The sequence below is a fragment of the Bos grunniens genome, chromosome 29 (genome assembly GCF_055505025.1).
Source record: "Bos grunniens cultivar Pamir isolate PY7600 chromosome 29, Bosgru_T2T1.0, whole genome shotgun sequence".
Lineage (NCBI taxonomy): Eukaryota > Metazoa > Chordata > Mammalia > Artiodactyla > Bovidae > Bos > Bos grunniens.
In genome coordinates, this window is record NC_141193.1 from 5,432,839 (window position 1) to 5,460,801 (window position 27,963).

Below are 27,963 nucleotides of genomic sequence, written 5' to 3' on the forward strand. Positions count from 1 at the left end.
CACCTGGAAGGATACAGTGACAGAAACAGCCTCACTCTGACGTTCCCGCCCAAGGTACCTGACCTTTATCTAATCACGGAGAGCTGGCAGAAAAAAGCTAAAGTGAGGGACAGACTACACAGTAATCTAGCCTTCATGATTGCCCAAACCACGCAATTAGAGGGAAGGGCGAGGAGCTGCTCCACGTGGAGGAAGCTGAAGCAGCACCACCAAGGCAACTGGGGGCTCTGGGCAAGCTCCCTTGCTATAAAGGACATTACTAGGGTCACTGGGAAAACTTGAGTCCGGTGTGGTGACGAAACAGCATCCACCCACCTGTGGAAATGTCTCAATCGTTATCACCTGGTTGTGTGGGGGCCCTCTAGCTGGAAAACACACCCAACTCTGCTCAGAGGTCTTGGAGCATCATGGGAGCAACTTACAGTTTAGGAAAGTGAAGTTTTTGTGCTATGCTTGAAACCTCCTTGTAAGTTTGAAATTATTGACTAATAATAAGAGGACACTTTCCCTGCCCTTAAGGAAACCAGTTTTTCAGCAGCCACTGATCCTCTCTGTGTTCATCCCAGGTGTGTCTGAGAGGACAGGAGTGGCTGTTTTATGTCTGGGTTCCTTTCTGGTGCTGGTGAGAACTGGAAGGAGTACCAGCCCTCAGCACGGGGCTGTTTCTGGGACCCTATGGGTTGTCTTAGGCAGACACGAAACCCAGGGCACTCCTGAGCTTGAAAGGCAGGGAAGTCTGTGCACGTGTAGGGGTGGGTGGTGGAGAAACTTCCTCGACTGGCGCTTGAGCCTTGGAAACAGGAGAGTGGTTAGAAACTCGCTTACAAATCCTTTTATCCCTGTAGCAACACCAGAAGGTTAGCATTACCTTTCGTGAATTAAGCCTCTGCACCAGGGCCCCGGGCGCTGTTCTAGACGTTGAGGACAGAGCAGTGAAAAAGGCAAAGCCCCCGTCCTTAAATAACTCACAGCTGGGAAGAAAGATGCAGTCGGTAGATGCAATGAGTAAGTGAAAGATACGGACGCCAGGGGGATTCCTTGGCTCAGACGGTAAGGAACCTGTCTGCAAGGGAAACTTGGGTCCGATCCCTGGGTCAGGAAGATCCCTTTGGAGGAGGAAATGGCAACCCACTCCAGTATTCTTGCCTGGGAAATTCCATAGACAGGCTACAATCCATGGGGTCATAAAGAGCCAGACACGACAGAGCGACTAACGCACACACACAGGATGATAGATGGTGATATGTGCTAAGGAGGAAACCAACCAAACCGAACACAAAGGCCATTAAGAGAAAATAAAAGCTAGGTACTGGACCTGAGCAAGTGGGAAAGGTCTCTTTCTGGGAAATGGAATTTGGCATGCATGTGTGTTTTCAATTTTAACCTCGTTTTATGTGAAATGCCTATGAAACACCTAAGTGGCGGTGTCAGAAGTTTAGAGACGTGCAGGTGGGGATGGGAAGATGGGCATCTTTGGTACATAAGTGGTTTTGAAGCTACAGAGGGGACTCCTTGGGCAGGATCAGGACTGGCACCTTTGCGCAGGTGAGAGAACAGGCGTGTAGACAGGCTGCCTCATTGGGCCCAAATCACATGGCTGCTAGGTTGTGGAACTTAGATTCAAACCCAGGTCAGACTCATGCCATGGCCCTAATCACAGCTGCCTTGGAGTCTTGCTGCTGTTGACTTGGCCTTGGGCAGGTCACTTGACCTTTTCTTCTCTACCAAAACAGGACTGGGCAGTGGAGGGGCAAGCACGATGCACGGGGCGCTGCGATGCTCAGGCAGGTGGCTGAGGAGCCCTCAGCCACCCAGACGGATCATTGGACTCACCCTGGGTATGTCCCCACCCTCTTCCCGCCGCCCACTCTGGCACCTGCTCCCATCAAAGCGGCCCTGCCTTCCGGGCAGGGGTGGGGTCGGCAGGGGTAAAGGGAAGACAGGAGAGCAGAGTCTGAAAGCCAAGGTATCGCTTTACATTGAGAAGCCACCTGCCACCCAGACTGGTATTCTGGGCTCAGCAGGACCTGTGGGCCCTCCCTGTGGGCACAGGATCCCAGCAAGCAAATCCCTTCCAGCCAGTGGCTGCGTGAACCTGGTATTTGAAGAAGGGGCGTGGGAGAGGGATGCAGGTTTGGTGGGACCCAGGTGGGTCTCTGCAGTGCCCCCTGGGTCCTTCTGGGGGGACTGGAACAGATCCCGTGGCAGGGGTGCGGCGCCCAGGTCAGCTGCGGGCTTGGCTGGCACTCCTGGGCTTCCGGGGCTGGCCCAGGCTCCTTCCGCCAACTCAGTCTTTCTTTAGAGTTGTTAATATCTTTCCGTCTGTCCAGGACTGGTGGGGCCCCACCGCCTCTGTGGCTTAGCACCTCCACTCGGGGCATCCAGCGGCTTCACGGTGTAAATGCCGGTGGCTCCTGTCACGTGGGGGGCTGGGCAGGTGCCTGGCCACACTACTTCCTGTCCCCCACCCCCCTCCTCTGCCAGCTGGCAGGAGGCAGCCTCCAGCTGGCCACGCTCACTGTGGGGAAGTCGAATTTCCAGTCTCCCCCAAGCAAAGCTGCTCTGGGCTGTGGCCTCTGGCCAGCTCAGAGAGCTCCGGCCCACCCTGAGGGCCTCTCAGCGGAGGCTGGAAGAGCAGCCAGCAGCACAGGGGGGACGGGGAGGGGGTGAGGGGTGGAGACAGGCTCAGAAGTGGGGAGCCGGAGGGACTTGTGTCTGGGGTCACCCATCTGCCTCCCCTGCTCCCTGCAAGTCACCGCCCGGAATACTTGGGCTGGCGCTGGGCCGGAAGCGAATGGAGCCAGCGTCTTGGGAGTCTGGGGACTTGTCAGGGTCCGGATTTGGGTGTCAGCCGCAGGGGGCGCTGTCGGGATGGACTCTGGAAAGCTTCGAGTGGGGAAAACAGAGATGTTCGGGGCTGTGAAGGGCTGCCTGGGCATGGCCGGACTTGGGGCCTGGGCACCGAGACCCAGGGGAACCCACACAGGACTGTGGTGCCCCCTGGGCTTCTTCCTCCAGGGAGGAGATAGGGTGGCAACAGCAGTCTCAGTGGGGTGCGATTTGAGGATTTGGAGCCAAGCACTATGAAAATAATTGTAAAGTTTAGCCATAAATCAGAAGCTAGTGAAACATTAGTTGTGCTAGCAGAGAGGAACGTGGCAAGGCAGCTTCTGATGTCAGAGAAGCCCGAAGGCTCTCAGAGTGAAAGAGCAGAACGTGCAGGGTCCTGAGCCGATAGGCTTCACCTGAGGGGTGGGGAGACTCCACACAGCCCCATCCCCGCCCAGTGGGCTTCCCCAGGAGGCAAGGTGAGGGCAGTGGGAGGAGCGCTGGTGTTTAAGGTCTAGTCCCGCCTCCACCTCTGTTAATTCCTGTCCTCAGCCAATCACTGTGCCTCAATTTCGCATCTGTGAAAGGGGATAATAAGCGCTACGTCTGCCACTCAAGGTCAAAAGGGAGAGAAAATCAAGTAAGCAGTCGTGTTGGTGGTGGTGGTTTGGTGGACCACAGACCTTGTGGTCATCGACACGGTCCACGGAAGCCGCTTTTCTGGCATGTCTACTCTGTGCCAGGCCCTGGTAATGGCAGGAAACCAAGGAAGGCCCGGGGTTCTTCCTGGAATAGAAGGACCCGCCTGTCTAGCCTGCCTCCTCTCTGTAGGACCGAGCTGGGCTCTTTACCACCTCCTCCCCCACTCCGGCCCCAGGGCGTCTGCACTTCTCGGGCTCACCTTTCTCAACCACTCCCTTTTCCTTCCATACCCACATCCACTCTTCCGGGTGGCGGAGACGTTTAAGCACCAATACCGTGCCATCTGCCGCTTGTGGCAACCTCAACTTCTTGGCCTCTGCGCTTTTTATCAGGATAAGGGCTCTGCTTCAAGCCCTGACTGTGGAGGTCGCCTCACCTCTCGATGCCTCAGTCTCCCTACGTATAAAGTGGGAAAAAACGGTCCCCACCTCCTGGGAGTCGTTGTAAACCAGACAGGGCACCAAAGCTTGAGAATGGTGCCTGGTATCCAGAAAAGGATGTTTCTCTCAGGATTGTTATTTTGCAGCCATTATCATCAATCCCGCAGGCAGAACCAAAGGGCGAGGCAGCGCGCCCGGCCCGTGGGAGCCTCTCAACAACTTCCCGACTAGCCTGAGGCCCAGGAGGGGGCCCCCATCCTTGGGTACCGGCACTGCCCAACGAGGGAGTGAATCGGCAAAACCCGTTTCTCCGAAAACCCGACGCACAGTAGGTGCTCAAGAAATGGCCGGCTGACGTTAGGAAGCTAGTGGCCGGGATGATGCAGGCTCACGTCCCGCTCCCTCCCACACCAGGCGGTGGAACTCGGGCTGCCCACACGGTCTTGAAGGGTGTTATCTGCTCCCAACGACACCCACTCCCACAACAAAGAGGCTCGCCTCCACGGGGGCCACCCAGTCTCGGCGCACCCGGGAGGCGCAGAGGGCGAGAAGCCTGCCCGTCCCCCACGGCTGACCCCCGTCCTGACTCAGAAGCGGTCCCCGGTGGGTGCTGCTACGCCAGGGACTGAGGATTGGAAGGCAGCCTCGAGAGACCCCGAGCGCAAGTAAAGACCTAAAGCCCAGGTAGCGCCCGAGGGGCGCGCGGCAACGCCGCCTCCAGCCGCGATTTAAAGGGCAGCGAGAGGCGGAGGGATCCTTTCCGACCGCTCAATACGAATCCCTCCGCTGCGAGCGAAGCGAAGCGACGACTGGCCCCGTCCTCTCGAAATTCGCTTTTTTGTTCCTCCGCCGCGGGAAGCAGCCGGCGGGGGAACTCATTTCTTTCTCGGGTTTCTCCGCCTCCCCCACCCCCACCCCACCCCCACCCAACCCCCAGTCCCGTAAAAGCAACAGAGGCGGCCGAAGAAGCGCGAGCTGAAGTGGTGTCCCTCCGCCCGGCCGAGGGTACTCCTTTTCGTGTCCTTCCACCGTTCCCGGGCGGCGTCCGAGCGGCTCACCGGGGGCGGCGACGCGTCTGCGGCGCGGACGGCGAGGCTCCGGGGCTATGAGGTGAGGGCGCCCGGGCACCGGAGACGGCACGCGCGGCGCCAGGACCCAGGGCGCGGAGTCGCCAGGCCAGCGGCTGCCTCCGGGATTCCCTGAGGCCGCGCGCGAGGCGAGGTGAGGCCCGCGGCGCGGGGGCGCGGGGGGCGCGGCGCGGTGGGGGCGGGGGGCTCCGGCCGCGGCTGGGACTCATTTCCCGACAGCGGATGGAGCGGGCGGTGCTGCGGCGGGGGCCGCCATCTTGGATTTTACTCTTCCCATTTTTCTGTGGAATTTTTTTTGGTGATTAATTTTCTTGGGGGACGAGAAAGTGTCGCCGGGCATAGCGGGGGCCCCCCCCCAGCGGCGCAGCGGCGGGGCGGCGGGGCCTCCACGCGCCCCGAGGAGGAACGGGTAGCGCCCGGTGAGCAGGGGGGCGGACGCCGGCGCGGGCGTGCGGGGGGCGGCGGGGCACCGGCCGCGGGCGGCGGGCTGGGGGCGGGCCGGCAGGAGCGCGGGGGGCGCCGGGCCGGGCCGGGGTGGGGGGGCCGGAGCCGGGGCCGCGGGGGCGGTGGGGACGGCGGGGGGAGGGGCGCGGCGGCGGCGGCGAGCGGGGGGCGCGGGCCCTGCAGTGGGCGCCGCGGCCGGAAGGGAGCGGTAGCGGCCGCCGGGCAGCGCCGGGCCGGCCCGCGGCCGCACGAGGGGAGCAGCCCCGCCGCTCGCGATTGGGGGACTCTGTTTTCCCTCTTCTCCAATGGGCAGCCGTGAACGGTCTCGCCCAATCTGCTGTCTCCGCCGCGCTCAACTTTGGGTTGTTTTTGTTTGGGCTCGAGCCTCATTCCTGGTCTCCTCCCGGGCCCGTCCTCCGCCCCGCTCCGTGCCTTCTGACGGCGGCCCCGGCACCTTGGCCCGGGCTGGCCTCCCTGGCCCCTGGCTCCCCCCGCCCCCTGCGCTTCGGCCCGGTCCCCCTCGGTCTGTGGCGTCTCGGGTCCCGAGGACACGCGCTGGTCCTCCCAGAGTGACACGGTCCCCTGCATCCCCGGAGATGATGATCCGCGTCACCCCCAACTGTGAGAGTGGGGGAAACGTGAAGAAGGTGACAACTGGACCTGACTTGCTGGAACGGTATAGAAAAGCACTTGGGACCCAGAGAAAGTCACTCTTTGTCGGTTTGGGTTCCGTTGACCCGGTTTTGGAGCTCTGGCTTCCGACCCATTGAGTAGGGGAAACTTTTTTAAGAATACTGAGGAGGCGAACGTGTGTTTTTTGAAAATAAGTTTTTCAGAACTTACCAAACGAAATTCTCTCCGGCGGCGGGGGGGAAGGGGGGTGGTGGGGATCTTTATTTAGAGTAGGACGCAGAGGAATTGATTGGTTGTGATTGTGCTACTTTTCATCAGGATCTTTTTCAGGTGTAAAGCGTTTTGATATAAACTACAATGGAGCATGGCTTAATAAGATCATTAGTGGAAACAGTTGCCAGCTGAAGCTTTTTTTTCCTTCCCCTTTTGGTCTTTAATAGTAAGAACACGCCTATAACTTTTGGTGATTAATTGTCCAAGTATAAGCATTGACTTTATTTTTGGGGGCTCCAAAATCACTGCAAATGGTGATTGCAGCCATGAAATTAAAAGACGTTTACTCCTTGGAAGGAAAGTTATGACCAACCTAGATAGCATATTAAAAAGCAGAGACATTACTTTACCAACAAAGGTCCGTCTAGTCAAGGCTATGGTTTTCCACTGGTGTTGTATGGATGTGAGAGTTGGACTGTGAAGAAAGCTGAGCACCGAAGAATTGATGCTTTTGAACTGTGGTGTTGGAGAAGACTCTTAAGAGTCCTTGGACTGCAAGGAGATCCAACCAGTCCATCCTAAAGAAATTCAGTCCTGGGTGTTCATTGGAAGGACTGATGCTAAAGCTGAAACTCCAGTACTTTGGCCACCTCATGCGAAGAGTTGACTCATTGGAAAAGACCCTGATGATGCTGGGAGGGATTGTGGGCAGGAGAAGGGGACGACAGAGGATGAAATGGCTGGATGGCATCACGGACTCGATGGACGTGAGTTTGAGTGAACTCCGGGAGTTGGTGATGGACAGGGAGGCCTGGTGTGCTGCGATTCATGGGGTCACAAAGAGTCCGACAGGACTGAGCAACTGAACTGAACTGAAGCATTTTGAAGAAGGAAGGGAATATCAGTTTTGCCTGAAATCATCACAGATAATTTATACCTGTGGGGGAAATCGAAGAGTTACTTAGTATAGACACAAATTTACTTTGTAGCCAAATGTTTAGGGCCTTCACCACAGGTGTGGTCCTGTCACTGTGGGGCTCCCTAGATTCCAGGATTAAAGTCCACAAACGCTCTGATCCCAGCCCTGTGGGAACTCAGGCCCCTTTTCCAGTTTCTAATCACTCAGCATTCTCTTCAAATGTCCAAGCTCCGGCCCCAGCAGTTTCCCCTTCTGCCATCTTTTGATGTCTTGCCCAGCACTCTTGCATTCCTGACCCTGGAATGACACTCTTCAGAAGGGCCTCATGAGAGTGTGACCTTCTGGGTAACTCTTCCACACCGCACAGAGCTCTTACACACGTGCAGAGACTGAGCCCTCAGGTTAGAAGGCACACCTGTGTGTTCCCTGAGCAGTTGTTACATTGAATTTGGTTATTTACCTGCCCATCCCCTCGTCTTTTTGGTAGCTTATTGAGTTATCTTCTCTGCTCAGAGCAGGTGCTCAATAGACACTTGATGAAAAATACTAACTTATTAATAGAGCTTGGTGATTTATATGTAGTTCTTCAAAATACGTGCATTCTATTATTACAACATTGTTTTTGTCAACAAAACCACTTAGTTTGAGAGCGAAAGGAGTAATGGGCATATTTACCCTTCAAGGGGAGAAGAGAGTAGGGCTTAATTTTTTACCCATAAACTTTGAAACTAAACTCAAAGTCATTTCCAAGTGCTGTCCTGCCTGTGTTTTCATTTGTCGTCTTGTGCACGCTGAAGTGCTTCTGTTCTAACTCTCCACACCGGAAGCAAATAGCAGTGGGCAGCTTGGGGGTCTGGTGGAATATGCCTGTAAAGGAAGTGGCTGCAGGTTGTTTGTGTCTTTGAGCTTTGAGTTTTGTGGGTGGGGCATGCTGGTTTACAAGTTTTCCCTTGGGTCCTACATATCTGGGATTGAATCTGGTTTCTCTGAGTATCAGTTTGTGGCCTTGTAGGACATGAGCATGTGGCCTGATTGTGTTGCAGAGTCATTTGTGTGTGTAGCGTGGTAGCAGCTCCCTGTCCACAGGGATGCCCTTCACACGGCTTAGGAAAGCAAATCTGTTCAGACAAATGCTGTCGATTCCGTTATCCTGTGCTGCCTGCCATGGATGAGCTTTACTTTCTCTCCTCTCATAAAATCCGTCTTTGGTGGGCAGGAGTTACAGGTCTCTGTCAGCCCTGGAACACTCTAATTGCTAAGTTTTCCACACGTTGTTAAAGATGGGGACCGTGTGTCTTTGTTCCAGTGTGTATCTTAGTTCCACAGATACACTGAGGAAATAATAGAGTGTGGATAGCTGTGTCTCAGGTGGAGCTCTGTGCAGTAGAAGTTTCATGTGTAAAGATGTAACTCAGTTTTTCGGCCTGATTTTTAGTTACTTTTTATTTGGAGGGAAAATGTATTTGCTGATGTGTCTTGGTGTAGGAAATGGTTTTAATTGCAATTAAAAGCACACACTTAAGTTTACTACTGTGTAAAACTAGCCAGTGCACTTTAAATTGCAAGTATTAGGAGTTCTAACCATTAAAACACAGTGATTTGAAAAGTAACTTTTTTCTTGGATAGACTGTCAACTTTGAAATCTTAAAAAACATACTCTGAAGCTCTTAAGTATGAAATGTGAATTGAACCCTGTTGTGTCATGACCGAGCTCCACGGAACAAGCTGTACAAGGAAGGGTCCTAGTGAACAAGTCAGGAGTTCCACTGGGCTTAGGCAAGTTTCACAACTTTCTTTAAATTCTATCAACTCTACATTCCGTCCCCCCTACCCCTCCCCCCAAAAAACCCTTTACAAATCTGGTTTTACTTTAGTTCTTACTATAAGCCCCTTCCCCATAATTTGGTGTTTCCAAGAAGATTAGAAGTGTTGGTTGGGAGAAAATGGTCATGTTTAACCAATATCTTAACTCTGTATTTTTCTACTAATGTGACTAGAGTTCGTCTTTGTCCAAATCAGATTACAGAAAGTCTGAGTAACTTTTCACTTACAAATGTATCTTGTTTTATTCAACAGACACGTCCTCAAATTTTAGTCACGCACATCTTATTTAACTTGCTTTACAGGACTTTACTATTTTAAAGGTGTGGAATAGAGAGAATCCATCTGTGCAGGAAAGACTCATTATTTTGTTTTTCTAAACCCACATTAATGTCTAGTTTAAAAATAAAAACACTTTTCTTTTGATCCCCATGTTGCTCAGAGGCAGTGGATATATTGTCTTTATATAGTTGGTGATGGAAGCAGAACTGTTTGCATTAATTCTAAAATATTCTCACAGAATGGGAAAAAAAGTCACTGATTTCCATAGTCATTGATGCTCTGAATTATGTTTTGCTTCATGATTTTCCTCCCATTGGGTTGAAGGGCTCCTGGGACCGCTGGAGCACTTTGGTCGCTCACTGCCTCTGTCTCCCGTGCCAGCCAGATTGGGGGCTGGCAGCGTCTGCGTGAGACGGACGCAGACGCGAGCACTGCACGGTCTTCTCTGAGGATGTGCATAATTTCATAGTATAGCTATACAGACAGTTCCGGGGCTGGATGAAGGGCCACCGGAGTAAGAATCGATACCCGTGTTCCAGTCTGCCCCTCCTTATTTGTTTAAAGCATTGATGGGGCCAAGCCTTAGTTTCTTCATCTGTAAAACAGCTAAACGTTAACCTCTGACATCACTTGCAGTTCTAAAGTATACTCTTTTACACTTAGTCACACCCATTTTCTCACTTCTAAGAGCCAACCTAATCACTTTGCCATCTCTCCAGTTGGTTTACATAGTTCACCTGTGTATTTCACATAGTCTCGCCTCCTTGTTTTGAAATATTAAGTTGATGGTACAGCTTACAATCAGGCTTCCCTGGTGACCCAGTGGTAAAGAATCCTCCTGCAATGCAGGAGATGCAGGTTCAATTCCTGGGTCAGGAAGATCTAGACAAGGAAGTGGCAACCCGTTGCAGTGTTCTTGCCAGGAAAATCCCATGAGGAGCCTGGTGAGCCACAGTCCATGGGGTTGCAAAGAGTCAGACATGGCTAAGCGAGGACAGACGCACAGCTTACAGTCAGTCGGGTTTTAGATTTTGGAGACGGGGACCCCAGAAGTTTGATTCCTCAGGTCTGGCTGGCTCACACCTCTCTGTGGCTCCTGTTTGTCAGTTGCGTTTCTGCAGGATGTCCTGTTCTCTGTATTAGGAGAGCACACAAAGGAAAAAGCAGGTGAGAGACCTCTGTGGGTGATGCACGTGACGCCAGTCTTGAGGTAGTCCTCCCAGACTTCAGCAGGACTCTCGAGTTCTAGACCCAGGCTATCTGTTTAAGGCAGCTTGACTTCAGGAAGGCAGCTTCATTCTGAGGTTCAGCCATCTCACGTGTGGTGACAGTACCTGTCTCACCTAGCTCATAGTGTTGCCAATCTGGGGAACCCTCGGTATGTGTGTTAGGATGAAACAAACAGCTGACCTGGGCGTCTGCATAGGAGCACCAGGTCTGTAGATCTCTTGTGACGCTAGGATTGCCTCTCAGGTCTAAGGCAGAAGAGCCCTTCAGGTGAAGGTCGTTCTGCTGTTCTGCACTCCTGCTCTGCTCATCAGATTCCTGGCTTTCTCAGGCTTCCCTTTGGTTTTGCAAAGGTCCCCCCCACCCCCACCCCCCCGCTCCGTAGTTGTCTTGTGCGGTTTCCCGAAAGCTGAAACTCTCGTGTGCCCTCTAGTGTTTCCTGGATGCAGACGGTATTCCAGCACCACGAACAGTGCCTGGTGGCTCCCAGGAGTTTGTTGATAAATCCTGGATTGAGTTGATTCTCAGTCTGCAGAATGAGTCATTTTGTCTGTCTCATTTTTAACAAGGTTGAAATATCTGATACAGTTTAACCTCTGAAGAGTATTTTCAAGAAAAGCCCTTATGTTGCATGTTGTGAAGGGATATGTATTTTTGGCAAGAAAACCAACTTACTGTTAGGAAGATGGAACCCCCTCCCTCCACCCACCTGCTGAAGAGTAAAGGGGGCTGATCCTTCAGCCGGTGAGCCAGTACAAACCCGCTTCTCCCTTCCCCTCAAAAGAGACAAAAAGACACCTCATTCAGTGGAGGATTTAGACCAAGCCAGTTGCCTCAGAAAGTATTCATTTGGTGGGTGTAGATAGATGCCGGAGTGTTTTTGATCAGAAAGGTGACTGGGTCTCTATTCACGCCTTTTGGTTTCTTCTTCGTGATCATCCAGTGGGAACTCTGTCCCACGTTAGTCCCTCCTGTAGCCTACTTGTCTCGTTTATAGCTCTTACCAGAACTTAGGTTTCACGCTTGTCTCATCTCACACTGCACCCTGAGCTCTGTGAAACCAGGAGCAATGTCTGTTTTGTTTTAGGGTCTTGCTTTTCACCTATGAGGCAAAATATGTTTAAAATTTCGTTTGAGTCAGGCTTATATTGCTTTCTTGTATGGTCAAGAGTGTATATGTAGTCTTTCAACGTGGCCTTTAGTTTTTTCTCATTCTCTTAAGGCTTCCTCTTATTTGTGAAATGAGGGTGATAATAGTCGTATAAATTATTGTATTTTTTAATGTTTTACGTTACAAATTGTGTAATTTGCTATTGTATGTTTATGAATATTAAAAACCTTGTATATTTAAGGTACTGTGATAGGGATAAACAATACGACGTATATGAAGTTATTAGCACAGTTGCTGGATCATAGTGCAAGCAGCCAGGTGGCCCCTGTGGCGCTCAGCTCTCCGTTCGTGTCTGAGCGGACGCTTGCTCAGCCATGTGTTGGGCACTGGTAGGCGCTGAGCAGCACATATCCCCAAACACTATGAGGTGGGGTGCTCCTGTGCAAGGCCTGTCTGGCTCTCAAGATGCCAGTGTGTGTTTCTGGCTTCTTTTCTTTTCTCTTCACTCCGTTTTTATTTCAGTGACCGTGATAAAGCTCAGAAAGTCGTCTTTTTGGTATCATGCGTTGGTAGCGTATTACTTTGTCAAGAAGTGGCAAGTCTGTGGCTTAGACAGTGCTGACTTGCTCGCTGAGCTGCAGGCTCCTGTCGCGCTGCTGCCGCCCAGTCGCATCCAGCTCTCCGCGGCCCCAGAGACTGTGGTCTGCCAGGCTTCTGTGTCCATGGGATTCCTTCAGGCCAGAAAACTGGAGTGGGGTGCCATTTATTGCTCTATTCACAGTCACTTCTCTCCTGAGTTTCAACATCTTAGAACACTGAGTACTGCCCCTTCCTCAAATTTAGCAAATCCAGACTTTCTCATCTTTCCTGCAAATGTGTTCCTTCTCCAGTCCCTAATGCAGTTAATGGCCACCTTGCAGTGTCCCCAGCTGAAACTTGTGTCCCAACTGGAGGCCTCTGACGTGAGTCCTTTCTATCCCTCAGCACCTGCATCTGGTTTGTCACTACGTCTTGCCCAGCTTGTGTTTGAAACATGAAGCCTTTCCTCTCTCCCCGTCTGTTGCTACTCTTCGTTGCATTTACTTCTTTTAAGTGGTCTCTCCCTCTGGTCACATGCTTTTCCACTAGCGGGATACTTTCTGTGAGTAGAGTTGAGCTTATTCTCTAGTCTTTGATCTGTATAACTGGGGGGAAATGAAGTGCCTCCTTTACGGGGCATGACAGTTACATGATAAAGTTAATTTAGGAAGCGCTAGGCAATGGCACTCCACTCCAGTACTCCTGCCTGGAAAATCCCATGGATGGGGGAGCCTGGTAGGCTGCAGTCCATGGAATCGCTGAGGGTCGGACACGACTGAGCGACTTCGCTTTCACTTTTCACTTTCACGCATTGGAGAAGGAAATGGCAACCCACTCCAGTGTTCTTGCCTGGAGAATCCCAGGGAGGGGGGAGCCTGGTGGGCTGCCGTCTATGGGGTCGCACAGAGTCGGACACGACTGAAGTGACTTAGCAGCAGTAGCAGGTGAAAGGGAGGGCTTTCCTGGTGGCTCAGTGGTAAGGAATCTACCTGCCAACATAGGAGACAAGGGTTCGATCCCTGGGTTGGGAAGATCCCCTGGAGAAGAAAATGGCAACCCACTCCAGTATTCTTGCCTAGGAAATCCCATGGACAGAGGACCTGGTGGGCTGCAGTCTGTGGGGTCACAAAGAGTTGGACACAACTTAGTGACTAAACAAGAGCAAGTGAATGGAGGAACTATTGTTGTTTTAAGAAATGGAGTTATGGTAAGAAAGATGATGTTTTATCAGATACACAACAAAGTATATTTATTCTGTTGTATCAAAATCTAGAGTTCCTCTGACTGTTAAGTTAACATGTGAGATGTATTCAGTGATGTTTAATTATACATTGGTGCCGGAAGTCACCCTCCTTCTCTTCAGGAGCAGTAGGAAAAGCAGAGCTGATCTCAACTCTGTCATAAATGAGCGCCTTGCTCCTTTTCATTTTCTTGAAACTCCGTACTTTTTCTAGTGGATGAGGTGGTGTGGTGTTTCTTTTTCTTGCGGGGATTACGGTAGGACGAGGAACGGGGACTTTCTGTTTGACTCTTGGAAGTTGTGTGAGTGACACACCAGAGTGCGGTCTTCTTTGTTTCTTCCGTAGTTACACGCAAAGAGGGGGCACTTGGAGACCTTTATTGTAGTAGCGGTTTCTGCTCATCTAATCCTTGTGCCGGGCTTCTCTTCCTTTTCCTAATGAGACATTAGCGAGGGTGAGTGACTTGTCCATGGTCATGTTGCTGGAGAGTAATGAATGGAGCCAGGGTGGGCCCCGGGCGCTCTGCGCCCTCCGAGCCACAGCCCACCCCAGGGTGTGCGCTGCCCTCTGCCCAGTCTGCCATCCGGCAGACTCAGTCTCGGCCCAAGACTCGGACTCAGACCAGGATTCACGTTTTGTATTCTTCTCCCCCTTGTCTTTGCCCATAAGAATCGATGATTCTTTGTTCTACTTCCGTCAGAGCTTCTCGGGAACTGTGGACTGTACTTACAGGGTCTTGCCACTAGGTGTCATCTGTTGATAGAAGAGTGAAATGCTCTTTGGGTCCCAGAGAGGAGGGTAACAAAGGAAGCGTCCTTGATTTTGTTTATGGGCACTCCTAGGTGAGCACGTGGAGTGAATGTGGAGAAATAGGGAAGGAGATTGGGGGCAGAATTTCCCTCGGCAACCACATCAGCTAAAACCTTTATTTTAGAGATAGCTGCTGAGACAGTTGGAGACACAAATCTTTCTTGCGTAGAATCCTTTGTTGTGATACATAACTGGTGTACGTACGGTGTACGTAAATAAGGTGATTTGAAGCAGTATTTTCTGTAGTGAGGAGTTTTACATGCTCAGTTGTCGATCAGTGGCCGAATAAGTGTAAGTGTTGTAAACATCTGATTGTAGACCTACCAGTGGTGGCTCTTTTGCTGTTTAAAATGGTCTGCTAAGTGAAAAATTTAACAGTTTTAATTCTCATCTTTTGTTGTAAACATATATGAATATATAATGTTCAGTACGATGCTTCTAAGGAAGGTCTTGGTTAACTGTGCTTAAGCACAGTGCATGAGTAATTCGATGTTTAGTTGAGACACCAGTTGTATCCTCACAATCCATACAGCTGTCTGTAGCCGTGTTGATACCTGCAGTTGAAGGGGGAAATGACCTTAAAAATGTATTTTAACAACTGTTTAAAGGTGCTTAACATCTCCTGTAATGTGTTGGAATTTTATGCATTTCTGGAGTCTAACTGGAATGTATTTATGCTTTGGTTTACTTTTTCACGGTCTCCGTATTGCTTTCCTGTGTGTGCTGTAAAATACCACAGAGGTGGTGGCCTGTAACGGCAGACTCGTCTTCTTTCGCAGCTGCGGTGGGCCGGAGGCAGGGGCTGGGCGGGGCTCCCTCCAGAAGCTCTCAGAGTCTTGTTTTTGGCCTCCCCCAGTGTCTGGTGTCCGTGCGTTCCTTTGCTTGTGGCTGCCTCTCCACTCTTGTGGTCTTCTTCTCAAAGTGTATGTGGTGTCAAATCTCCCTCTGCTCTTCTCTTTTAAGATCATTTGTGATGACATTTACGGCCCACCTGGATAATCTCTTTCATCTCAAAAATCTGATTTAATCATATCTCCAAAGACTTCTTTCCTTGTAAACTAACATTCACACATTCCAGATTAAGATATGATAGCTGTCTTTGGTAACCATTTTCCAGCCTCCTTTTGAGAAGTTATTGCAACTAGTAACCTGGTTCCATCCCTGGGTTGGGAAGATACCCTGGAGAAGGGAACGGCTACCCACTCCAATGTTTTTGCCCAGAGCATCCCATGGACAGAGGAGCCTGACGGGCTACAGTCTGTGGGGTCACAAAGAGTTGAACACGACTGAGCGACTTTGACTCCACTGGCAGGATTAGTGACGCCATCTCTAGCTATCCTTTTATCCTCACGGGGTGGCTGGAGTATTATTGTGCATTGGTGGGGAACTGCTGTCTTCAGGCACCATCCTCTTGCTGGTCTGAGTGGGGCTTTGCCTCCTGAGACTGCTTGAGAAAGCTGTTGAATTGACTGAAGCAAGATGCATATGAGTTTGTACAAAAGCTGGAAGAGAAAAGCAGAAATGATACTTTTTTAGTCGCTCTTTTACAAGTGTAAAGACCCGTTCTTTGCTCTAAAGTTTAGTGCTAGATGCCCGGTGAGCACAGAATCTGCGTGACAACTCCAGATTTGGAGCAGTGCCCTGCCCTAGGTGAGGGTTTTCTGCCAAATTACGGAGAATCATCCCTGAGACTTCCAGCACTACCACTGGTGAACTCTGACAGGTCATCTGAATTCTTGAATGAGATTTGTTTTCTGGCAGTGTTTACAGGAGCAAGTTTTAAGGTTACAGGTGTGGTAGCTTTCATGGTAGTTTTCTAACAAATCGGCAATGCACAGTTACCCTGTCAGTTAGAGTCTTAATGGAGCAGTAATGATCCCAGATGCTTCTGGTGGCTTTGCGAGGCTTCAGCTGGTCTCATTGCGTGAATTATACTGGAGGATTCTGTGGAACCTCAGCTGTATGTTGGATGCAAGTGAGTTTGGAATAGCCGTTGACAAAGACTGACAGGAATTCTTTGGTACGTATGTTATAGAGTCCTGTTGTCATTTTAGACTTGAAAGAACGGATAACCTATACGTGGCAGTTAGGTTTGTGACTGGAAAGGGGAGGGGACCTGTGCCGTGTTGGGCCTTGTGATGGGTTCCAGTGATATGAAAGTGTACCTTATCTTGATCGTGCTATGTGGGAAAGGCAGGCATCATCAAGTAATACACGAAGAAGTGAGTGCAGTTGTGATAAGCACCGTGAAGGAGAAATATTAAAGCGCGTATCAGGGCAGCCTGCTGGGCTGAGGACTGGCCGGTGGGCGCGCGACGGGCAGAGCCCGGGGTGTGCTCTTTGCTCTTCTGGGGCGCGTGTCTGTCTGCGGTTTCCTCTCTGGACAATGCCTTTTATTTGTGTTTGTCTTCTTGTGCTTATTTTAAATATAAAGCTCCTGGGAGTCTGGCATTGTGACAGTGTGAGCATCAGAGTCCACAAGCATTGAAAACTTGTAGAAGGATTTCAATGACATTTTTTCACTTCCATCTGCCTAGAAGTCTGGTTTTAATTGCTGTGAGTAAAGTTTTAGAAATTGGCTTTAACTCACATACATATGGATGATGCAGAAGGATTTTTGTGAAATCTGTTTTATTTTCCTTTTTATACTTATTCTTTATTACAAGAGTAGTATATGCTTATTTTGAAAAGTCAAACCTTTTGAAGAACATGTCATGTAACAGTTAAAAAATTGCTTGTAATCTCCTTCTCTACAAACTGCTAACTGTTGGTGTACTGAATTGTTTTCTTAGCAAATTGTAACTGAATCACTTGAAAAAGGTTTGTTCTGCTTTTTCTCAATAAAGATTTTCAAAAGCCCTCTAGCAAGCTAGAGTCTGCTTTTAAAAACATGTTAACTTTTTCATTTCAGCCACTTGGGAAATTGTTTCCTTGTCAATGGATAATTTCTCTAAGATAAACTACCTTCAGACAAGTTCAGTTGGAAACTGGTTAGAGAGTTCTTGGTGATGTTACCAGAATTGTGTCAAAATTTTTGGTACTCTTTCAGAATTGATGTTTTCATTTTTATAACAGATTTTTTAAAATCCCGATTTGTACTTAGGATACTCAATGAAACTTCCTGTGCACAAGTTTTAAGTGAAAAAGAACTGAGAGTAGAGCTCTCAAATTGGAGGCGAGCCGATGAGCTCAAAGGCACGGCAGTTTTGGTCCTTGTGAGCGCGCATAAAGGACACTCTCACAGTGGGAGTCGGGAGCCTGCTGGCATTTGCTGAGGGTCCCTCACTGGAGATAGAGTGGGCACACCGTCTATGAAGCAACTCGGTGCTTTCTTTGGAAACTTGAAATTCAAGTATTAGGGGGACCGGGCTGTTTGTTTTTTTCCAATTATAAAGAAATAGGTTCACTGTAAATGTTTTGGGGAATAGTCTTTTTGATATTAATTCTGTTCCCCCAAAACAGCCATTGCTGTCTGTTGGTGATTTGGAATTCATGATGGGGTGTGTGTGTGTGTGCTTTTTACCTTAGTGGTATTAAAATGTGGTCAAACTTTCCTCTTTAAGCACAACTCTATAAAGAATTCTTTAAATGCTTTCCTCTTTAAATGCATCTCTTGTTTTAGCAGTTTTCTGGTGCATTTTGTATCATCATGAGTCGTGTCCCCTTTTCTTTACATTTGAATTCTCCAGGTCACAATACTGGAGTGGATAGCCTTTCCCTTCTCCAGGGGCTCTTCCCAACCCAGGGATTGAACCCCGGTCTCCTGCACTGCGGAGAAGGCAATGGCACCCCACTCCAGTACTCTTGCCTGGAGAATCCCAGGGACGGGGGAGCCTGGTGGGCTTCCATCTCTGGGGTCACACAGAGTCGGACACTACTGAAGCGACTTAGCAGCAGCAGCAGCTCCTCATTGCGGGCGGATTCTTGACCAGCTGAGCCACAAGGGAAGCCCTTTACATTTGACAGTAGAGTCTCAAGCACGGGCGGCCTTCCCCACCTGTACTGCTCCAGTGAGACCCTTCCTTGTGCTTCAGTGTCAGATAAACTCCCAGGTGCGCTTCCCTGGTGACTTGGTGGTAAAGAACCCACCTGCCAGTGCAGGAGACACAAGTTCAGTCCCTGGGTGGGGAAGATCCCCTGGAGGAGGAAACAGCAAGCCACTCCGTTATTCTTGCTGGGAAATCCCATGGATGCAGGAGCCTGAATAACGACAAGAAGAAACCCCAGGGGCGTGTAGGGGTGAGGGAAGGTGTCCCATCCCAGAGCACAGTGACAACTGCATTTCCCTAAAGCCCGGTTGTGTCACTTTTGTGACACCTATAAAAACGGGGCAAAGCCTTATACAGACACTTTGGAATTCCGTCCATCAGCATACTTGGGTGATTTTAGTCCCTTCCTGATAACTAGTAAATCTGTTCATTTAAAAACTTAACAAAACAAAGATCCTGAGAAACTCTCAAAGCATGCTGGTCTCAAATTGACCTATCCCCACCCTCTGAATGTTACAGATATCTTTTCTGACAACTGAAATTTAGACTCTTTTTCTCTTATTTGAAGCAAATGAAAAGAACTTAGGACTCTCTTTACTCATGATTCCTTTCTGCCATCTAGTTCTTTCCCCATGAGCTCATGTTTCAAGACATTATGTCCATTTCAGAAGTTCTTTGTCCTTTCCAAGAGAGGCTCACAGCGGCCCAGACCCTCAGAGATCTGCCTGATGAGCCCCGCAGCCAGTGCCCAGCCGGGCCTCCTTCCTGAAACGCGGGGCCCTGATTTACTCTTGCTTCGCCTCCTTCCTCACTCTTTGCTCCTCCGGGTGTCCTCAGCTGCTGTTCCATCATCTGGAGTTCTATATACCTGGGCCCCCTTGGCCCTTGACATCTTTCCTCTATACTTCTCCCTGGGAGATTTCACTTGCTCCTGTGGTTTGACCTCTCACTAGTCCCCAGCTCCCAGGTGTGTACATCCAGCCTGGACCTGACCTCCAGGGCCTTGTGTCCGGCTGCCTAGACATCTCTGCTTGGTCTTTTTTTAACAGATCCCTCAAACACGACCAAACCAAACTCCTCCCCCCCGCCCCACCCCGGCCCCTACCAAAACCTGACCTTCCTGTGGTCCTAGTCACCTGTATAACTTCTGAGTCCCTTCTTCCATTTGCAAGCATATCTGAGACCTCTTTCTTCCGCACAGTGTTAGCAAATCCTGTTTGTCAGCAAAACCTTCTGAAAGGATCCCTGAACTCACACTCCTCCCCCGCTCTGCTACTGCGGGCCACCAGTATCCATCTCTCCTCTCATTTACTGCTGTGGTCTCTTAACTGCTTTTTCTCTAGTCCTCCCAAATTGTTAGTTGCTTAATTAGTGCTGCTCTTCCGAATGCATTCAAGCTCTTCTTCATAAGAGCAGCCAGCAGAGGCCTTTACCACTCAGCTCCCATCCCTACTGTTTTCTCACTGAGAGTTAATGCCTAGGTCTCAGCCAGGGTTTGGAGGCCCCCGTCAGTTGTTTTTTCTGGGACCCTCCCTGGCCTGCCTCCTGCCCTCTGACCCCCTCCTGTGCCGCAGGGCTCTGCTGGTCCTTCCTCCCCCAGCTTTGTACCTGCCCTTTGCCTGTGCTCGCTCTTCAGTGCTCCCGGTGCTTCTCCCTGCCCCGCCTGGGTTCCACCTAAAACACCCCCTGCCACTTAGAAATGGTTTTATTTTCTTCAAGATGCTGGCGTTTATTTGCTAATTTGTCATTTTCTGGAGCTTTCTTCATTAGAATTTAAGCACAGATGAGGGCAGAAGCCTTGTTTGCTGCATCCTCAGTGACTGGAGTGTAGTAGATGTAATAATTTTCATGAATTTTTAATTGGGAAATCAGAACAGAGAGTGATTTGTAAGTTGTTAGGCCATTTAAGGAATAGCCAGTAGTCCTTTCTTAAATTTTTTTTTCTGCCAATTTTGGGATGAATTTGAGGTGATTTTAACTTCTAAATACAGCTCAGATACTGTCAACCACGTCAAGACCATGGTAGTATTTCCATGTGAGCCTGCTGGGTTCCAGGCCAGAGAGACTGCACCCCTCCTCTGTTGGGAGGGGGAGCCACCCCGTGTCTTGAGCTCCTGTTTCTCCTATGAAAATACCTACCTGTGTTAGCTTTTCAAATTCCATCTCCACCTTTAATATGAAAGTGTTCTTCTAGCTCATCGTTTTGTGGGAATGATCATGCCAACAAGAGCAGATCCTGTACTCATGAGGGCAGAGCAGACGATGACCTGATGGTTAGTAGAGGCTATGTTTATTTTGAGCTAAGAAGTTATGCATAGCTCCCAATCTCTGCTAGCTTTACTAAAACTGCTTTCACAGAATATTCATTGTGAGCTGAAGTCTTTTGCTGTAATGATAGCTGTTGTTATCCAGACGAGTGGAGAGTATTGGCGCCTCTGCTAGAATATGGAATACACCCAGACATACGTGCAGTGTGTTCATTCTAGTGGAATTCAGCCACGTCTTCTGATTGACAGAGTGCTCGTTATGCTTTGGTTCCTTAAGTTCAAATAAAATAGTATCAGTTGACTGTAATATAATTGAGACACCCCGGGTTATGCATTTGCTCCTTTTTTTGGTCATTAACTTACATTTAATTGAAATTATGTGTAAGTTAGAGTGGATCTCAGTCTGTTCTCCATGAACTGAGTTAGCGTGTACTACTAAAATGATTTATTGGTGAACTTTCTGAATTCTTGGGAGAAATTGGGTTGACAGGTATAATTTCCTCAAATTAAAATTTTTATTCTTTAATTTTCCTTAAAAATTTGACATCTCTTCTTTGCCCTAGTAGATAAACAAGTAACTTAGAACAGGTTCAGACCCTGGAGTTGCATCAGAATCACCTGGAGGGCTGACTAAAGCACGGACTGCTGGGCGTTGTCCCAGGTTTTCTGCCTTTTTCCTCTGACTGGGAGCTTGGCTGGGGCTGAAGGGCTCTCTGGGGAGGTGATTTGCTCGCTCTTTTGTCTCTTGATTCTGTCTAAAGCCGCATTCCTCTTTTCCTTTTGTATCACTGAGGAGTATTAGGACTCCTAAAAGAGGCTTCAAAACACGTTCTCTCATCATTGTCTGTAGGTCGTGTGTTATCAGTATACGTAGACATCCTTGAGATGAACTTCCTTCTTAATGTTTTCTCTGGAGGTACAGAGTCGGGTGGACCCGAAAGCACTGTGGTAGGTGCATGGGTGGTTGCTGGTTGTGAGAGCTGTGCCGCCTGTGCCAGCCCTGCCCCGGCTGCCAGTGCCAGCACAGGCACCTTGAGGAAGAAGAGAACTGGAGGTCAGGTTATAATTTATAGTCCAGAAAATACGGATGCGGCAGCTCCTGTGAGGCAGTTTAGATCACATTCTGATTTATTTATTCTTTCATCAGTTGAGTGCCTTTGATCTACTTTGTGCTATGCTAAGGAAAAGAAAAGTAGGTTCTTGACCTCAGGAACTCTCAGTCCCTTGAGGAGGAAGACTGTTGTTGTTCATTCTCTGTCATGTCTGGCTCTTTGCAACCCCATGGACTGCAGCACGCCAGGCTTCCCTGTCCTTCACTATCTCCTGGAATTTGCTCAGATTAATGTCCATTGAGTCGGCAATGCCATCCAACCATCATCCTCTGTTGGCCCTTTCTCCCCCTGCCCTCAATCTTTCCCAGCATCAGAATCTTTTCCGATGAGTTGGCTCTTCGCATCAGGTGGTCTGAGTGTTGGAGCTTTAGCTTCAGCATCAGTCCCTCCAATGGATATTCAGGGTTGATTTCCTTTAGGCTTGACTGGTTTGATCTCCTTGCAGTCCAGGGGACTCTTAAGAGTCTTCTCCAGCACCACAATTCGAAAGCATCAGTTCTTCAGTGCTCAGCCTTCTTGATAGTTCACATTCGTGAACTCTCACATTTCTACATGACTAGTGGAAAAAGCATACTTTGACTATACAGACCTTTGTCAGCAAAGGTCTAATATGGTGTGTGGGTTTGTTGTAGCTTTTCTTCCCAGGAGCAAGCGTCTTTTATTTTCACAGCTGTAGTCACTGTCCTCAGTGATTTTGGATTCCAAGAAAATAAAATCTGTCGTTGCTTCCACTTGTTCCCCTTCTCTTTGCCATGAGGTGATATGACCGGATGCCATGATCTTAGTTTTTTGAATGTTGAGCTTTAGGCCTGTATTTTCACTCTCCTCTTTCACCCTCATCAAGAAGCTCTTTAATTCCTCTTTGCTTTCTGCCATTAGAGTGTTATCATCTGTGTGTATCTGAGATATTTGATATCAAATATTGTTGATATTTCTCCTGGCAGTCTTGATTCCAGCTTGTAATTCATCCAGCCCAGCATTTCGCACAGTGTACTCTGCATTGAAGTTAAATAAGCAGGGAGACCATGTTTAGCCTTGACATATTCCTTTCCCAGTTTTGAAACCAGTCCATCGTTCCATGTCTGGTTCTAATTATTGCTTCTTGACCTGCATACTGGTTTCTCAGGAAATAGGTAGGTAAGGTGGTCTGATATTCCCATTTTTTTAAGAATTTTCCAGTTTGTTGCAATCCATTCAGTCAGAGGCTTTAGGATGTCAGTGATGCAGAAGTAGATGTTTTTTGCAATTCCCTTGCTTTTTCTGTGATCCAGCGGATGTTGGCAATTTGATCTCTGTTTCTTCTTCCTTTTCTAAATCCAGCTTGTACATCTGGAAGTTCTTGGCTCGCTTACTGGTAAAGCCTAGCTTGAAGGGTTTTGAGCATTACCTTGCCAGCATGTGAGATGAGCATGATTTTAAGGTGGTTTGAACTTTCTGTGGCATTGCCTTTCTTTGGGATTGGAGTGAAAACTGACTTTTTCCAGTCCTGTGGTCACTGCTGAGTTTTCTAAATCTGCTGGCACATTGAGTACAGCTCTTTAACAGCATCATCTTTTAGGATTTGAAGTAACTCAGCTGGAATTCCATCATCTCCACTGGCTTTCGAGGTGGCAGACAGGCCTCCACTCTAAGGTGACGTAAGGGCTTTCACCCAGTTTTATAGTGGGGTGTCTACCTGGATTTGGGAATGAGGGTCAAGGAAGAGTTCCTGGAACGTGTAGGAATTAGACAAAAAGACCAATTGTCTAAGTGTAAATATAAGATATTCTATCGTTGCTAGGAGATACTGTTTTATTTAATAAAGTATATTAGTTCACAAACATTTAGCCTGTAACTGATGCCTCAGTATTTTACTTGCCGTTACCTATTTAAGCTGCGACATTTTTCTGGGTTTAGTGAAGCCCACAGGAAAAATCAAAAGATTGGTACAATAAGAGCTGTAGACTAACTGAATTTAAATAGTGAAGGAACTAAGAGAAAATACATCTTTGAGAACAATTTAAAAGTATTCTTGATATGGATCAGCTGGTTTTTACCTTCTTATAGCTAAGCATGTTGCTCTAACACACATTCTACCTCGCTGAATTCACACAGAATTCCTGTGATTTCAGAGAGACTGGAGGTCAAGTAAAAAGTAATATTTCGTATTTGTGTTGGGTATCAATAATTATCTCCGGCTCTGCATTTCTGGGAGTCGTTCAGCATAATTTATCGTGTACTTTTCTGTGTGTTTGGGGAAGGTGAGGGAAGATGCCCTTTGCTGCAGTGAGAGAGCCTTGGGCAGCAGCGCTGGGCTCCTCTCTGGACGCTGCTGCAGGCTGGCTGTGCTCGTTGGGTGTGCTGCCTCAGTTCCCTCTGCACGTTGAAAGAGTTGTGCTGAAATCCTAAAATTCCCTTAGCTCTGTTGTTGTACTTTCCTTTCCTTGAGCCTTTTTAGCCTGATTTATATTAAAGCGTCATTTGTAATGAGGTGGTGACGTGGACATCCTCTCATTTCACTACCAGCAAATGCCATCTATACTTTCTTTTCCAAAGGTCCTTACATGTGATAAGCATCGCTCACTGTCCTAGTCATTTTGCCCCTAAATTCAGCTAGTTAAAATTCAGATAGGGAAAAAAAAAAAAAAATTCAGATAGGGAAACCACTGTACTAGCAAATATAATAATTTCAATTTTTGTTGCCAATGTAAAGAAAGCTAAGGCAGGTATTTCATAATGAGCAGTATTTTGATATTTGAATGTTGGTCTCTTAAATACCCTTAATGCTGATTTCAGACTAACAAAACTCTTGTGGAGAAAGCATAACTTAGATGCCTTTTCTTCAGCTCCTCAAGAAGAGAAGAAGCAATTTTTCTTTTAGTTTATTCACAGAGTTAATACAGTTTTCCAAAACTTGTAGTTTGAGCAAGCTGTTGCTATCTAGCTATACCTAGATATCACGGTAATAGAAAGCAAAAATGATTCTTATTGGTAACTGAGAGATACCTATTTATTGAACACTTACTAGTTACCGGTCGCTGTTAGCACAAGCAGTGAGCAGGGCGGAGCGAGTCTGGGGGCTCTGTAGGCCTCAGTGTGGGAGGGGGGCGGCCAGGACAGTCTGTGAAGAGTGAAAACACAAATTGTGCAATTACTTTTAATACTCTGAAAATTGCTCAGGGGTCTGGGTAGCATGGTCTTTTATGTATTTATCTCCCCATTTTATTCTGTTTTTCATGTTTTGTTTCTGTTAGGAGAGAACGTTGAAATTATTCTCTAAGCTATTTGAAGAGAGTGACTAAATGCACCTGGGTCAGGCTGTCTGTGGGTATGAAGTGGTTGGGAGAATCCAAGAACATGGTGGTGAATGGCAGGAGACATGGAGGCAAGTTGTCTAATGACCATCAGCAGAATCAATCAAAGTTACAGCACTCGGGAAAGGACAACGTGAAGGCTGGCAGAAACGCAGGCGAGAGGAGGTCGAGCAGATGTATGTACACGCTTCAACTGTCGCTCTCTCGATTGTGATTCGGGGCAGGCATTCTCCCCGGTTTGTCATGTGTGTTCTCTTCTCAGTTAACAGTATGGTTCTTTTACTCTTATTCTCATCAAACATTGTGTACAACTCAGTTCTTAATACAGTGTTTTTATATCCATAACTTTAAATTATATTTTGTAGAATTTATACCTGAATGGTTGCTTTGTTCTTTTAAAAATATTAAAGGACTGCTATTAAATTTCTTTTAAGTTTAAATTGTGTTTTTTTATGTTTGATGTAAATGTAAGTATGTATTTGAAAACTTGTAGAGTAATATGAATGATAAAGTCAGCCTTCATTTACATGTTAAGTGGAAGTTAAGGCAGCTTTTAAAATTGTCACCGTTTCTTCTATTTATTCAGAGTGAATAGTTTATCCTAACAGAAAAGGACTGTTGACAATGAATTACTTTTTTACCTCAATATCTTTTGGTTGATAATGAGGCTACATATTGAGAGTTCAAGAAAGTGTAGATTTGATCCATATTTCATAGCTCTTTTAAGAGTAGTAAATTGCCCCAGGATAAATGTAAACCTGTGAAGATGGACAGCATTACGTTGGATGTTATTGGGCAAGAATGGTGCAAAAAGAGTGTCAATGATGAGGAGATGCATCATCTTAGATAAAAGACTTTAGTGACTTCATCTAACACCAGACCCATAGAATACACGGAGCAAACACTCACAAAACTGAAGGAAGGAATAGACGATTCAGCAATAATGTGGGACTTCAGTTCCCCACTTTCAATAATGGATAGATAAGCAGAAGATGAAGGACAGAAGACTCAAACAGTACTCTAAACCAGCTATTCCTGACAGACCTCTGTAGAACACTCCACTTAACAGGAGCAGAACACACATTCTTTTCAAGTGCACATGAAGCATTCAGCATAGACCATAGACTAGGCCATACTTTAAGCCTCAGTAAATTAAAAGGATTGAAATCATACAATATATGTTCTGACCACAGTGGAGTAAGATTAGAAATGAATAACAGAGACTTGGGAAGTACACAAATATGTGGAAATTAACTCACTCCTAAATAACCAGTGGATTAGAGAAGAAATCAGAAGGGAAATAAGTAAATAGTTTGAAACGATTGAAAATGAAGATACAACATACCAAAAACTTACGGAATGCAGCTAAAGCAGTGCCTGGAGGGAAATTATAGTTGTGAACACCTGTATTTTAAAAAGAAGGAAGATTTCAATCGATAATCTAACCTTTTACCTTAAAACACCAGAAAAAGAGCAAAACTAAACCCTAAGCAGGAAGAAGGAAGGAAATAGAGTAGAAATTAACAAAATAGAAAACAGAGAAAATGGGCAAAGCTCAAGAAGTTCCTTCTTTGAAAAGAAGAATTGGCAAACCTTTAAGCAGGATTGATTAAGAAAAAGAGAAGACGAAGAATCAACAGCAGAAGGGACATTACTGTTGTTGTTCCGTTATTAAGTCACGTTCAGCTCTTTGCTACTCCATGGACTGTAGCACAGCAGCCTTCCCTGTCCTTCGGTGTCTCATGGATTTTGCTCAAACTCATGTCCATTGAGTCAGTGATGCCATCCAACCATCTCATCCTCTGCCACACTCTTCTCCTGCCCTCAACCTTTCCCAGGGTCAGGGTCTTTTCCAATGAGTCAGCTCTTTTCATCAAGTGGCCAAAGTATTGGAGCTTCAGCTTCAGCATCAATCCTTCCAATGAATATTCAGAGTTGATTTCCTTTAGAATTGACTGGTTTGCTCTCCCTACAGTCCAAGGGACTCTCAAGAGTCTTCTCTAACACAACAATTTGAAAGGAACAGTTCTTCTGGAGGCTGTGGGATTGAAGGACTTTAGAAAAATGTAAAGAATTATAACAGAATACTATGAACAGCTGTATACCAAGAACTAAAATAGCTTAGATTAAGTGCACAAATTTCTAGAAAGTAATAAATTACTGAAACTGAATTAGAAAGAAATTTATACAAAATCTGAATAAACCTATATAGCAAGTAAAGAAGATTGAATCAGTAAGTTTAAAATCAAAAATAGAAAACACTACCTACAAAGAAAAGGCCAGTATTATCCTTGTACCAAAGCCATCATAAGAAAAGGAGACCTACCGACCAGTATCTCTAATAAATGTGGATGCAGAAATCCTCAGTAAAATACTAGTCAACCAGATCCAGCAACAGATGAAAAGAATTCTGTAGCATGCCCAAGTGGGATTTATCCCAGGAATGCAAGGTTGGTTTAATGTCTGAGAATCAACTGATGTGATATCATATCAATAGAATCAAGGACAAAAACCGTACTATCATCCCAATAGATGCAGAAGAAGTGTTTGACAAAATCCAACATCCTTTCAGGATAAAAACTCTCAGCAAACTAGGAATAGAAAGGAATTCTTCAACCTGATAATGCTTAATGTCATGTATAATGGTGGATGGTTTCTCCTGAGATCAGGAACAAGACAGAAATTTATCCGTTCTCATCACTTCTGTTTAGCATTGTACTAGAAGTTCTGACTACAGCAGTTAAGCAAGAAAATGAACTTAAAGGCATCTAAATTGGAAAAGAAGTAAAACAATCTCTATTTGAAGATGACATGATTCTGTATATAGAAAGTCCTAAGGAATCCTCTAAAATATTAGAATAAATGAGTTCAGCAAAATTGCAGGATGCAAGTATACAAAAATCAATTGTATATCTATACACTTTCAATAAAGAATCCAAAAGTAAAAGTAACAGTTTCGTTTAGAATGGCATCAGAAAGAAAGAGCAATAAATTTAATATAAAGTGTAAAACTTACACTCTGA

At 47.3% G+C, this 27,963-nt stretch overlaps 1 protein-coding gene and 1 long non-coding RNA gene across 20 annotated transcripts in view; both read left to right on the forward strand.

Annotated features, from left to right (window-relative positions):
• The first annotated feature begins 922 nt into the window (after positions 1–922).
• LOC147341761 (uncharacterized) lies at positions 923–3,470 on the forward strand. The gene is made up of 3 exons (XR_015158019.1): positions 923–1,050; positions 1,734–1,838; positions 3,382–3,470. It is a non-coding gene; the product is annotated as an uncharacterized LOC147341761 (long non-coding RNA).
• Positions 3,471–4,962: 1,492 nt separating this feature from the next.
• KMT5B (lysine methyltransferase 5B) overlaps positions 4,963–27,963 on the forward strand; it is a 53,661-nt gene continuing 30,660 nt past the window's right edge. For 3 of the 19 annotated variants that reach the window (XM_086385302.1, XM_086385308.1, XM_086385325.1), the window contains exons 1-2: positions 4,963–5,132; positions 24,881–25,116. In XM_086385302.1, coding sequence (XP_086241428.1) covers positions 24,957–25,116 — 160 coding nt within the window. In that variant the 5' untranslated portion in view covers positions 4,963–5,132; positions 24,881–24,956. Of the gene's footprint in view, positions 5,133–5,235; positions 5,419–5,644; positions 6,120–6,977; positions 7,057–24,880; positions 25,117–27,963 lie in introns of those variants that run through there. The other 16 variants (XM_086385305.1, XM_086385312.1, XM_086385304.1 and 13 more) reach the window with 11 other exon arrangements.